The sequence below is a fragment of the Balaenoptera ricei genome, chromosome 7 (assembly GCF_028023285.1).
Source record: "Balaenoptera ricei isolate mBalRic1 chromosome 7, mBalRic1.hap2, whole genome shotgun sequence".
NCBI lineage: Eukaryota > Metazoa > Chordata > Mammalia > Artiodactyla > Balaenopteridae > Balaenoptera > Balaenoptera ricei.
This window is the reverse complement of record NC_082645.1, coordinates 97,499,481-97,513,994: the sequence shown is the minus strand read 5'-3', so window position 1 is coordinate 97,513,994 and position 14,514 is coordinate 97,499,481. Positions and strand designations below refer to the sequence as shown.

The 14,514-nt window shown below is 42.4% G+C and overlaps 1 protein-coding gene across 2 annotated transcripts in view; it reads left to right on the top strand.

Annotated features, from left to right (window-relative positions):
* The first annotated feature begins 5,500 nt into the window (after positions 1–5,500).
* Positions 5,501–14,514, top strand: part of ERBB4 (erb-b2 receptor tyrosine kinase 4) — a 1,139,160-nt gene continuing 1,130,146 nt past the window's right edge. For both annotated transcript variants that reach the window (XM_059928620.1, XM_059928621.1), the window contains exon 1: positions 5,501–6,258. In XM_059928620.1, coding sequence (XP_059784603.1) covers positions 6,177–6,258 — 82 coding nt within the window. In that variant the 5' untranslated portion in view covers positions 5,501–6,176. The remainder of the gene's footprint in view (positions 6,259–14,514) is intronic.

The following is a 14,514-nucleotide window of genomic DNA, read 5'->3' as shown; positions in this document are numbered from 1 at the left end:
GCACATTGTTAATATGTTTGTTGTATCAGCAGTTTAAAGGGAATAGTTTGATGGGAATCAAACTATGTTCATGATTGGATTTCTTAAATGAAAATCTAAGACCTCAGAAGCAAAGATATACCAACCGGTGTTTGTTTTTTGAGAATCTTTATGGACCTTAATGGCAAGTCAAAAAGGGAAAACATTTGTAGATTGATCAATATAAATTAATAACTATCCTTCTGTAGAAAATATGTAAATACCAACACACATCCTTTTATTAGTGCTTTCTTCCTTGCCATCAAACGTGATGAAAAGTTTAACTTTTGCCTTTTTTTTTTTTTTTTTTTTTGGGCCGCGCCGCACGGCTTGGAGGATCTTAGTTCCTCGACCAGGGATTGAACCCAGGCCCCGGCAGTGAAAGTGCTGAGTCCTAACCACTGGATCGCCAGGGACTTCTCTGCCATTTCTTTATTGTAATTATCCTGCTACTGCTTTGTGAGATTCAATAATTCTGATAGCTTCTCTGCTGGGCCTTCTCTACTGGTGAATTGTAGTATATTAAATGTTTTGGAACATGGAATATCCTCTGTGTTATATAACCTGGGAACATAGAAAATTGTGATACATTCAGAGCTAGGACCAAGAAGAGAACCTACCAGATGTCTTGGGCCTCCTAACAGATTTTCAGAGGTAAGGAGAGGCTAGTGAAGGGTAGGTAACAAGAGAATTGGAGAATCCAAAAACGGAAAGGGAAACTTGTTATTCTGAGAGGTAATTGATTGGGCAAGGAGATACCAGGCTCTTAATGTGTTGAGAGAAAAAGACTCAACAATTTAGGACCCTTTCTAAACTATCAGGACCTTTTGTCTGAAGCTCTGAAGATTCATCCATCCCTACACAAACCTGAGAAGAAAATACACGGTTTCTACATTATGACTTTAGTTGACTATTTGGCAGGTGCTCAAGAAAAATTCTAAGAACTCTTTGTGACCTTAGAATAACATCCATTTTTGTGTGTATGGCAAATGTAACTTCAGATTCTTTTGAGAAATCTGTGTTTTAACCATAACATGGTTCAGCTCTTTGCCGAGTTAAGAATACAGAAGGAAGGAAATACAACATAAGAGGCTACCCGAAAAAGTAAATAACAAATTTTATCTTGGTTCAGATTTCAGGCCAGGTAGAATCATAGCCTTGATAAATAACCTCACTAAGTTAACTTATTTATAAATATATGAACATGCAAAAATAGAACTGTCCCTTTTCTTCTTAGATTTCAACTGGCAACTGTTATTGAAGGTTTACTTTGTTTTTAAGCTTACAAAGCAATAGAAAAAGCTATGCGGGACAGAGAACTTAGTTGAAGAAAATATGTAAAGCAGATACAAAACAGGAAAAGGCTTTACTAGGAAAATCATTTTTGCATAACTTCTTTGCAAAAGACGACTCTGTCCACAGGGCTGAAATTGTTTTGCAGTTTCAACCACAAACCAAAAATGTCTGTAAAGACTTGGACAGACACTGATGAATGGACATAAGGGCAACACAGATTTGAATTATTTACATTCAGTCACTCCTCCTTAGCACTTGAAAAATTAAGGCTTAATCATGCACATAAAAGAAAACACTTACTAACCAAAACCAAAATATTCTTGGGGAGGTCCTTTTTGGATATTAAATTAACTAAAATAACAAAAAACATTTCTTTAGTTAGTGTATATTTATGCATTTTAAAAATGTTTGAACTTTTGAAGATTTTTTTAGCTTTGTGACATTGAACTTCACCAAAATATCAGAGAATTTCAGAACTCTGAGGGTTAAGAGGAAAGATGTTATTTCAAGTGCTAGTTGATAAACAAAAACCAACCAAACAAAAGACACCAACACTGCATCTGTCATCTGCTTGCTCATCATAATACTGAAACTGATTGGTATCTGCCAAAATTTCTTGGCTGTTGTAATAGTAAAGATCCAGAGTTTTGAGCAGTTCACAGTAATATAGTAGTAAGGTTATTTGGATATTTTCCTAAGGCATTTTAAGATGTGGCTGTGTTGGTGCCCCAGATGAAGAAGTATGTATGGGTAAGTGGGGAAAAAAGGAAAGGACATAAGAAACAAATGAAGTCTGTGGAAATTATGACTTGCACTTAGTAGGTGTCAGTAAATCATATACTCATGAAGTCTTAGATTTGGACATAACAATCCCTTCCTTTAGATGAGGCAAAGGGCTCAAGTCTATGAAGTGAGTTGTTTGTGATCACCAGGTAACTTAGAAAGATGTTGAGGAAGATGACTATGGCCAGGGAGGGAAATTAGAATCCTATGTTTATTTTTAAATGTTCAGAAGAAGAAAATGAATTATGATAGGGTCTTGTTTTCTTTTCTTAGTTGATATTTGTCCCAAATTTATATTTATGGCCAATAGCAAAATGTCTAAAGGAGCAAACTCTAATCTTACCATTAGGTAAGTCTTAGAAACAAGCCGAAGATTGGAGTGAACCACAAAACTCTGGGACAAAGCTTGGTATCTACTTCAACACTGAACTCTGAGATCAATGTGTTCCTTTCTCCTACCAGTAGTATTCTGCCACTCATGATGTCAAGAGTCTCCTTGAACTCTATCACTAATGGAAGAAATGAAGTGAAGAAGAGGATATGGGGGAGCAGCAAAGGCCAAAGGAATTTCTCTTTTGGGGTTATGACTTAAGCCAAGGGAAATCATGAGAAACTGGGAAGGGAAACTGAACAGTATGGGCCTTATCAAGATACCTTCTTCAAGCGGCATGATGGCCTATATGATCTCACACAAGTTAGAGAAGTTCTTTTACCATTTCATGCTGTTGGGGCTTCAGGTAACAAAATTGAACTAGCTCAAGGAAAAGGGGGATTTGAACAACAAAACCACAGGAAGAGCTTGAATATTCTCCACACCTACCTGACCTTTTGCCCCTTTCAAATGGCAACTTCATTCTTTCTCACTGCAGACTGGTCATCCCTACACAGAAAGAGATATAGACAGGCCAGCTCTGGACTTTTGTATCTCAAAAGCTACCAGGGAATGACTGAATACAAATTCTTTCTTCCCCTTGCAGAAAAATCTCAGGGAAGAGATTCCGTGGGATTGACTATCTCTCATCTGATCAGTAGTGACCAAGGCATTTTGACTGGTCTTACTTGGTATTCTGAGTGGTCCAACTTAGAATGACTCAGTTGAGATGGGGAGCAAATGAAAGCAGACATAGAAAGAATTAATTCTTGACTCTAGCTCATGGCTTCTACTTTCTCACTCTCCCAGTGTGCCCACAGAGGGTACCACCTTCCTGTCTAAATCTCTGGGGTCTCATATTCAAATTATTTGAGCTAGACTCTGAGTACACCAGTCACCGTTGAGTAGGATGCTTTTGTTGAGTAGGGCTTTCATGCCAATTCATTTTATAGGCTGGTGGTCAGATACCCAACTTTGGCCAGGTATCAATCATTGTTTCAATCAGTTAGAACCAGGAAAATGGGATCTAGGCAGAACAAATTTAGAATTAGAAGCAAATCATGGGTGTGTCAGGTAATGTAATTGGTGGATACCTTGTATAGGCTGTCTAGCACCTAAAAAAATATAGACCAATTTTTAATCAATGAATATTAATTGAAATCTCTCTTTTGCCAAGAATTATTTTAGATGTGTGATTGAAACCAAGGTGTACAGGAGAGTGCCTGCCACAAAAGAGCTATAAAATTGATGGGGGAGTAAAAACTATCACAGTGGACACAAGTAGAAAAAAACCTTAACATATCCATAGTATTTAATTTTTCCCTCGATTTAAGCTAAAATACACAATCTATTTCTTCACTTCTTACAAAATAATTGTTATCAGAAATAAGACAATTCTAATACATAAATTTAAACTTTTCCAAAAGCAATACTTAAAAAAAAATCACTTAAGTTGCTTTTCTGGGGACAGATGGAAATTTTACAAAGAAGTAGCTTTCATGGAAGAGAGGTGTTTGAGAGTCATCATAAAAAAACAGAAGGGGATTTAAGGAAAGGGGAGTGAAAAGAGATTGAATGAAAGAAAAAACAGGGGGGAGGGTGATAAAAGACAGCGTAGATAATCCCAAAGAACAGTGTGCACACTTCTGCTGCAATCAGTACCACTCTGGTTAAGTCACTGTCACCTGCTCTAGGCTTAGTTTTTCCTGGCCCTACGCTGCTCTGGGCAAAGCAGCATGCTCAGCTTGTTTGGCCTGCTCTCTGTGCCTGTTACTTGCCTAAGAAGGGGAAGGCTTCAGGCCTCTGGGATGAAGCTGCGTTTTCTCTGTGTTCTAGCTCCATGGAAATTCTTAAGGGACAAGGCTATAGATAAAAGATGTGGGGGAGGAATAGGAAGGTCTCAGATGATGAGTGAGGAGGCAGGGTGGCTTAATTTTTAAGCTCCCCTGATACTTCTTATTTATGTATTTGCTGTTTCTAGAGAAACTGAAAAAGGAAAAGAATTCATACATAGAACGCCTGTGCAAATAGCAAACCAATAACCTGCCCTCCTACCCTCAGGAGGTTCTGGCCTCTGTCCAGGGTACAGTTTCAGAGCTGTAAAAAGCAAGGGATATTGTACAATGATATGACCCAATCCCAGATATTTTAGTCCAGAAACTCCTGTAGCTAGCAATGACCTCTGGGGGTTGGGGAGTGTGAACTGGCTGAGTGAGAACATGGAAGGGGACTAAAGCCGGGTCCACTGTAGAAAAAACCTAATCATGTGAGGTTGGTTATGTCCTGACATTGCCTTCTTAAGTTATTTCAGACGGAACAGCTCAGGCCTGGGACCATTTCTAGCCTTTAGAACCAAATTTGTAGCTTTGGACTAGAATCTGCTTCATGGGAATGAACCCCAAACCACGTTGTTCTAGAGTCCAAGGGAAAGAGGAAATGACCCGTAAAGTCTAAAAATCTAAGGATGCAGCTCTACAAACGTGGAATTTTAGTTTCGTCAGTTTGGGAGGGTGGGAAGGGTGGGAGAGACTGTATAGTTGGGGAAAGACGGGTGCTTAGATTCCCTTCACACTACTTTCTGAGTGTGAAGCATGAGGAAGTAGGAAGGGGGGGTAGGTTTTATGACTGAAGCAGTGTTTTCTTCTATTTCTAGGGCAAGTCCTGTCTGTGGATGAGCACCGTGGTGACTTTCTTGTCTAAAAAAGAAAAAAAATCTTTTCTGTAAGCACGTCTGCGCACTCTGCGGGCCAGCTGTCCGGGGGCCTCTGTTTCAGTCGGTGGCCTCGGGTGAGCCTATTAAATCCAGCTTTCCCCGCCCCACCACCAGGCTCCCGCTCCCGGACAGGTGTTTTCCCAACTCCCGAGGCCCAAGATTTTGGGGAGTGGCTGAACCAATAAGATTTCCCTTTGGGGGAGAAGGCGTGGCTAGTTGGGTCGGATTGGGGGCGGGGTTTGCGCGGCTGAGCCGAGCCAGCCTGATTGCGTGGAGGGTTGTTTTACTCACCACCCCCCACCCCGCACCGTTTTTTTTTTCTTTTTCTCCCCCCCTCCCGGACCGAGTCTTATTAATTTCTCTGTGGGGCTGCAGCTGGAGACGGCGGAGCGTTGGAAATGACGCTCGGAGCTTTAATTACAGCAGCCGCCGGACAAGTGTGAGGAAAGCTGACAGGAAAAAAGGACAGGATCGGGTGAAGCAAGCAGCTTCTCCCCGCCACCCCTCCCTTTCCTCCCAATTTGGACTGGAGGTGCGAGGAAACTGAAAAGGGAGCCGAACAGAGTCCGGCTGGGGGGAGAGGCCGGAAAGCTACCGCCTGTTTGCAATCAACTTTTTTTGGAAACCCTTTTCCGAACCCTTGCTTTTTATTGTTGACCAACCAGGGAGAGAGAGCGAGAAAGTGAGGAGGGAGCGAGAAAGCGGAGGCTCACCCGGGGAAATAGCTGTCCGGCCCGACCAGGAGCACCACGCGCACACACTCGAGCCCACTCCCACCCGCGCGCACGCTCACGCGCACCCTCTGCCCCCGCTCCGCCGGGCCCCGGCCCCGCGGGCGCGGACTGGGTCGCCCGCGCTCGGAGCCGGTGCCCCGCGCGCGCCAGTCCCCCTCGCGCCCTCACGCGCGCCCGGCTGAGGGATCTCCTCCGTGTGCCCGAAAGGGGATATGCCATTTGGACATGTAATTATCAGCACGGGACCTGAGACTTCCAAAAAATGAAGCTGGCGACAGGACTGTGGGTCTGGGTGAGCCTTCTCGTGGCGGCGGGGACCGTCCAGCCCAGCGCTTCTCAGTCAGGTGGGTCGCGGTCCTTCTCGCGCTCCCGCGGTTGACCCTGCGGCCGCCGGCAGAGCTGTGCCGGGTGGCTCCGTCGCCCCCTTCGCCCAGCCGGAGACACGCTCGCTCCGGGGCGTGGAGGGATCACTCCATCCGAGCCTCTTCCTTGGGTTTCGTGCGACTCTCTTTCTGTGCCCAAACTTACCCTCTGCGTGTGCCTGTGTTTAGTTATCGTGAAAAATCACTCTGCGCCCCTTTTCTCTCTCTCTCTCTCACCCGCTTCTTTCTCGCGCGTTTTCTGTGAGCCTCCCTAAGCGGGATCCCTTCTGGTGGCGCCCGTTGTGCAGGACGTGGGAGACCCAAAGCCGGAGTCAGGGGAGACGCTCCTCTCCGGGTCCGGGCCCCCCGAGGGAAGAAGCCTCCGAGAAGCGCTCCCCGCCCGGGGCCGGGGAAGGACGGGGGTCCCGAGGCGGTGGCAGCTGGGCTCCGCTGAGCGGAAGGGCGGGCTGTGGAGAGAGCGGTTCCGAGAGAGCGGGCTTTGCACCTGCGTGTGCTGCCCGCGGCCGCTGCGCCCTCGGCCGCCCGAGCCTGCGGGGTCAAACCCGCCCTGAGCCCAGCCTGGGAGCCGGAGCGCGGCGGGAGGACGCGCCTCGGCCCGGGGGCCCACAACGCTAGGCCTCTTCGGCCAGCGTGCCCAGCCGTCGCCCCCATTGACTAGAGGGGCGCTTCCTTGCCTGCCTGCCTGACCGCTTAAAAAAAAAAAAAAAAAAAAAAATGGCTTGACATACTTAAGCCGGGAGCCCGGCCTTCCCGTCGGTTTCTGAGTTTGGCTCCAGGAAGAGTTCTTCCTGTAGTTCAACTTGCTATTGGCCGGAGTCCCTCCAACTTCTGTTTACTGCCGGGCGCGGCTGCCGAGCCGACCCGTCACGCGGATTGAACCCGAGGCGGGCGCGGCTGCGCTGGGTGCGCGGCAACTGTCGGCCGGAGAGCTCGCGCCCCGGTGCCCCCGCCCGGCAGGAGGCTCACTGACCCGGGAGAGGCAGCGCGGCGCGATCGGCGCGCCGCGGCCCGCAGGGCCAGTGACAGCACCTGCAGGGCGAGGGAGCTCAAAGTTTCTGACACTTGAGTTTCCTGGGGATGAAAGTGGGACAGGAAAGGGCTGAGAGAAACGGGTGACTGACGCGGCCAAGGGGGGCCTTTTGGAGAGCCGGGGAGATTTCCGGAACCATCCGGGGCTGGTCGCGGGAGCGTGGGAGGCAGCTAGAGAAGATAAAGCCCACGGGAGTGGCGAGAGGGAGAGCTTCAGGCCCCCGGAGGGTGTCCTTCTGACCTCACCAAGAAAACAGCGCGCTGTAGTTTTCCCGCTCCGCCCCCGCCGCCTCCCCCTCCTCGCCTAGTAAATAACAAGTTACAATCCTCGAGCCTCTCAAAATGACCTTCGAATGGCACAGTGTGCGCCGTTTGTACTGGACGTTTGCACCCTCCCAATTACTCCGAAATTCTTTATGCATACCAGGTCCCGAGCTCCAGCCACCTCCGGAATTACACCAACACGGATTTGAGATTCCAAGCGGCCTCTTAGATACATCCCTTTTTTATCTCCCTCCCCACTCGGAGTCCCTTCATATTTCCCCTCAATGGGTTGATTATGCACATTGACCCATTCAAAAGCAGTTGCGACTGACACGCAAGCTTAGCCGAGAGGAATTTCTGCAAGGAGACCTACTGGGGGCCGTCTGGTGCAGCCTCAGCCGCTGGGGGACCCGGCTCCGAGTCCGCAGCAATTTGGTATTAACTGTGCGGCTCGGGGTTGAGCTATGCCGAAAAGCCCTTTTCAGAATTTCTGCAAGGAATGTAATCCAAATTAGTTCTGCAGCTGTCCTCTTCCCCGTCTCAGGCGACACCAGCTCGCGCCCTCGCTGGTCGCTTCTCGCTTCCCCGCGTGAATTGTCAGGCCCATAAGTGAGCCCATTTAGTGCGCGAGGATTAGCGTGCCATTGTTGTTCCGTGTCTGACTCTGTACTTGAAATTCTGGGGGCACAAAGGCGAGCCTCCCTTGTTCGAAACACAAAGTGATCTAGATGAAAGGGCCGCACAAAGAAAAGCTCTCGGGTGCATCCCTGGTGTAATTGCAACACGCACGCTAAGGTGATCCACTGGAAACTGCAAATGCCCCCGGGACTTCTTTTTTTGCTCTTCCCCACCCCCGCCCTGCCGCACCTGGCAGGGAAAGTTCAGCTGGTTTTAATGTAGTGCTTTTAGAAAACCAACTTATATTCTGGGGTATGAGTGAGGCTCTGCGTGTGTTCGTGGCTACGTACCTATGGCTGTATGTTCCCAAGTAAATACATATTGCGTGTCTCCCCTCTTGCGGTTAGCAGTCAGTAGCAGTTTGGAGGAGTTTGTTTTGGTCCAAACGAGAAATTAAGTGCGGATAAGTAAACTAAGCTGCCAGAGGGCGACAAGATGTTGAGTGAATTGCTTTTAGATGAAACAAATTAAGGAAACGAGGGAAGACAATCTGCTTCTCGCATTATTAGACACGCTTGGAGTTCAGGGGAAAGTGGCATATTTTTGAAATGCTAATTTCTTAAGAAGCAGAAGGAATGCACCTTATTTACTGCTCTATGTGAACAGAATAAAAATATGGGAGGGGCAGGATTCTGTTGTATAGATCTAAGATATTTATTAAAATAATTGTAACTGAAGAGGACCTGTTTTTATTTTTCCTCTTTTGCTTGGAAAAAAAAAATCAACTTTAGAGAAGACAGTTTTTTTTTTTTTGATAGTAATTCTGAAGGGCTTTGTCTCATTTCCAGTGATTTATTTTATCTAGAAATATTATAGTCAAAGGCCCTTTATGTGGCTGTTATAAAGCCTTTACCACCAAAAAGAATTCCAAAATTTCTGTCTTCCTGGTACGATGGAAAAATAATCAGTATCACCTTTGTGTTGAAGTACAATATATGTATGTAAATGTAGTAGTACTGAAGTGATGCTCTTACATACCTTAGTAGATATGAACAAGTTCAGTTCCCATTTTTTTATTTGCAAGTAACTAGGTCCTGCTTTTCATTCTATAAAAGAACATACATTTTTCCTATGTATTTAAGATATATCTCCAAAATTAGTTTTTTTTTACATTTGAGAAGAAAAAGGTTAATAAAACTTAGTTAAATGATGAAAAGATGTTCAATATAATTAAAAAAAAATCAGTTCTCTCCCTACATGTATTTACTGTAAGCACACCCATGGGTACAGTTTCCCTTTTTTTCTTTCAATTTTGAAATTCTTATATATGTAAAAGGAGCCTTTTTAGACTAAGGTATAATTTTTTTTCTTCAGAATGCTTCCAAATAAATTTATACGTATTGTGACTGCAGATCACTTGAATATACCATAATGTGGACTGATATGATAAAATTGAATGACTCTGGTTGTGTCATGATTCCTTGATTTCTGATTTTTTTCTCTCAAAACAGACTCCTTTTTTTTTTTTAATCATACATGCATAGAAAGTCAAATTTTTTGAAAATCAGGGTACTTACTCCTTTATATGTATAATTTTCATTTAGTCACTGAATATGTGTCTTAATTAAGAAATTGCATTAGAATATTTACCAGGGCATGCCCTTCATGGAAGATTTACGTATTTTTTGCTCTAACCTGAGAACACTAAGTTTGCATTGGCTGATTTTTGGAGTTTGCATTCATTTGAGGAAAAATCATATTTTCTCCTTAAAGTGGATTCAAATATCTAGTATTCATGAGCTTTCATCCCTTTGGTTCTTAAATAGAAGTTCTATTTATCATCTGTCTTATGCATTTACCTTTTCCATTACTATGGATTCCTTTTTACGTCTTATTATTTATTGAGTTTACACATATGAATATATGTTTTCCACATCATCACTAAGGATATTCTTTTTGTGTGTGCCTTTCCCAGCAACCTGCCACTCAGGCACTGCAGGAGTCCTCTGAGCCAGTTTTCATTCTTTCTTTCTGATAAATCTGATATGGCTGGTTGGCTGGACAATCGCAAGCCATTCCATTGCTCAGATTTATTCCTGAAAGAAAATAAAAAGACATCGATCCAAGATCACTAGCACATCTCAAAAACCCTGACTCCAAGGCCAAATCTTTCTACAGAGAAGTCCCCTTTTCCCTTTCTCTCTCCCTCTTGTGCCCTCTTGACCAAAGGAGGGAGGTAGACTGCTGCCATTTAAAAGATGCTAGGGATGCAAGGAAATGTGCTCTATCTAAATATGCTCTGAAGCCTTGTGATTAGAGCCACCTTGAGATTAATGACTATGTAAGGTGCACATTTTAGAAAATAAATTGAATTAGTGTGTCTTAAACATGGCAGTGTTTTAAAGTGGTATCGTTTTCAGTATTATTTCAATCCAGTTATTTAAAAAATTTAGCATATATTAACAATAGCAACAAGTTTTTGCTTTATTTTACGGTGTCCTGCTGCTGTTGGATATCCATGTGTAAATTGTAAGTGCCTCTAACATAAAGGAAGCAAATGATCAAAAAAGATGTTCTCTTACCTGCAGACTTTTTGGCACTTGCTGTTTGATTTCACCCCTTTAAGAGATACTGCTTTATAGGGCGAGATGTTAATATTTACCTTGAAATTAGCTTATGAATGTTTAAGACTATAGCTGTTCTACAAAAGTTAATTGTCAAGCATATTCCACTGTTATCTTTGACAGTGATCTACTGAGTATGGTTGCAGGGCAGAATTTAATCAAATTATAAACTTTTCTCCAGGTTATATCATTTTAGAAATGTTCTACTATGTTACATTTGACCATATGGAACCAAATTGCGTCTTTATCTAGTACTCATTTCCTGAATTAATATAAATATTAGACAGTTAAAGTAAAACCTTACTTTTCATGCCTTCTAGTATTCCTACTGACTGAAATTTACAGTTTATAATGACAAATAATCCCTCAATTTTATTTTATTTTTTTAAATAGAAAAGATCTTAGATCAGTGTTTCCTGAAACTGTAGCTTTTCTACGTAATTTGAAGGAGATTTTGCCTACCTATTGTGTGACTAAGTGTGACACAGGACATAGCCAGGTGGTTCAAATCAGGATTTCTATATTGGAGGGACATCGTTCCTCCAGTTTCTTTTTAATACCTTGAGCAACTCACTCCATGTCTTTGTGACTTGGCTTGCATGCCTGAGGGGAAAATGCATGTAATGCATTCTCTATTTCTCCACTGTATAGCCCTTTTCTGAAAAATGGCTTTAAAGCCTTCTGTGATATTGAGATACATCCCAGTAATGAGTTAGTTGATATATTTAAAACATGAACACATATGTTAATAAACATAATGTAAGCTCTCTAACAGACCATTGCTGTCAGAAGAGCACCTGCCTAAAGGAAATAAAGAGATTATTAAGTCTAAAGAATTTGTATTTGAAGACCATTTCCCCAAAATACTACTTTTCCGAATTGCTCTATGGTCTCTTTAGATTTTGTCTTATTTGGGTTTTTCCGAGTTGTTGATAATTCTGACATGTTTATTAAATAAATTGACCTATTTTCCAATGCTTTAATCAAAGCTTTAAAGCCACTTTCTTGTTGTAATATTTGACGCTTCAACTGGTGCTTTCTATTTGTACTAATTTTTCAAGAGGGAAGAAAACTGTCTCACTTTTATAACATAGAGGTGAAATATATGGTATTTGGGGTCCTAATTCTAAACTGCTTTTTTGAACAGGTAGTAATTGTTTTATAGTTATTTTCATTTTAAATACGTGATTGCTTTGCAGGCCTGTTGCTTGGCACAACTCCAGGGGGCGGCAGCCACATAGAATTTAATGGGAATGGTGCACGCCTGAGCTATCAGTAGTGCAGCAGCAGCCCTGCTGTTGTGGAATGCTACAGAATAAAGCAGCAGAATAGAAATTAGGGGAATTAGATTCTGGTCATACAATCATTGTCTCTGTGATCTTAGGTTAGACTTCTTGCTTTGTGTCTCAATTTCCTCATCTCTATCAGTATAGCTGAAAGTAATACTTAAACAGTTAACATCTTGAATGTTTTTAATGATTCAGCTAGACAGAAAAAGAATAGACTTTTTAGAAAAAAGAAATGCATTGGTTTTCAATTATTTTTATAAAGGAACCTCTTTTTTTTCAAGTGAATTTATGTGTGTAACCCTGGTATCTAAAACAGGTAAAAGGGTGAAAGGAGAAGTCTTTTGTTAAAGCTTCGTCGAGAAGCCAGCTTTGTGCCCCCTGCCTTTGGCACTCTCCCACTTTTCTCCCACTCTGGTGTCTACTCTCCTGCGCTGGCTTTACAGAAATCTAGCACTATTTAAAAGCCACTCATCTAGTCCACACCTTTTATTTTCTAGCTGAGGAAACTGGGAGCCCAGAGAAGTTAGGTAATATAAATTAGTTGGCAGTTCCCAACACTCCTATCATTTTAACGTACAAAGAAGTACTTGAAAAGTTGCAGACACTTAAAAAAAAAAGAATAAAGTTTAAGGTTGGGTTATTTTTAAAGAGTATTGGAAGATTGAATGAAAACAAATGGATTGGAGCCATGGGCTTAATTATCAGACTGCGAAGTTCTTTTCAAGGGGAAGACTGTAGGATCATCATCTTTAGTTTATATTTAAGAATAATCATTGATTACATTTATAACTTACAGCACCTTAAGATTAAAGAAATATAGCAAACTTTGTTAAGGTGTAGTTCTGTAAGATGATCTATTCACCTGGTAGTGCCTATTCTGGACGTAGAATTTTGACCCTGAAAGTCAGGTAAGTGTTGCCGATGGTAGTATCTGTTTATAACAGTGTCTTCAAGAGTTTCTTTTACCTGTGACTTTGTGAAGATGACCAATAAGTAGAGAATGGTTATTTCTTCATTCTGTATTAAGTAGTATGCATGCTTTAAGAAAATGGATTATAAAGGGTAAACAGTGGGTTCTTCATGACCAGTTAGTTGCTTGGGATCCTTAACTAGCAAATCCATGGGAATACTTCAGATTGATCCAGGCCCATCCTTAGATGCAAGGTTCTTTATCTTAACCACTGATCTTGTTGGGTCCTCATCTTTCTTCAGGCCCTACTAGGATCACAGTTATTCTTTGCACAAGTGCATAAGCTAAGCTTTAAGTACTAAGACTTTATAAATTTACTTCTGTGGTGCATTTGCCTCCTTCTAGTTGGCTTCTGCAAGATGCTGCCTCTGGTCCTTGTGACTTTGAATGTTGTTGATTTAACCTTAACTCTCTCTGGTTGTCCCTGACTTCTCTAAAGCGCCAGAGGTTTCTCGGACATGATCAGCATTCTCATGGGGGATAGTGACAGAAGGGAGGTTTAAACCTGTTTTGGCAGGAAGAGTCACTTCCTGTTAGGAATTTGCGATAAAAATGGGTCCCCCTCTGTAAAACGTTAACATAGGCACGAGGAAACGTCCTCTGCAGTATCATTAAACTTCTCCCTTGAGAGCTAGCTCAGGATCATTACTGTTAATCATGTTATTTCCAATATTGTGGGGGTTACTGAAGCATACTAAACACGAATAAGAATATATAAGACTCAGTTTCTCAATCCAGAGAGTTAAAGTAATAGGAATCAAGGCACTATGAATGTTCTATATTTCATTGGGAACGTTGTCTAAAAGTGTTTAGAGAGAAGAAAATGAAGGGTGCAGTAAGCACTCCTTTATTTTCCAAAAAGATCAGACTTGTAAATAATAAATTTTACCTACCATATCTTTACTACTCTTCTGACCTTTACTTATGTCTAGTCCCATATGCACATGGGTTAGGTGGACATCCAAGTTTTAAGCTTTTAGGATACTAATGGGGATTGTAAACCTGCTCTCAAAAAATGTGTCTGCTGGTCTTCTATGATGTGCTGAGGATATCTCATGGCTGGTTAGGAGTGAAAATATGACAACAGATTCTCTAGGTTCTATGACTATGTCTAGTATGGTTATAGCTTGAGTAATAAGTTATGCAATCCTCTATTTCAAGATGGGTCCCCATCACTAGCAGGGGATGCCTAATTGAAGTCATGGATGGCATTTTGCTTTAAGCGAACTCTCCTTTTACTAAAAACTTTTTTTGTCATTATTTCCTATTCTTCCCTGTAGGCTTAGAGGATATGAGAATATGAGATTTTTTTTTTCCTATGGGAACCTATGAAAACCAAATAAAAATAAAACAGAATAATATTTCTTTTAGACACACACTTTCATTTTTAAGAGTTCCTGTTGTCTGATCATTTTATCTAGAA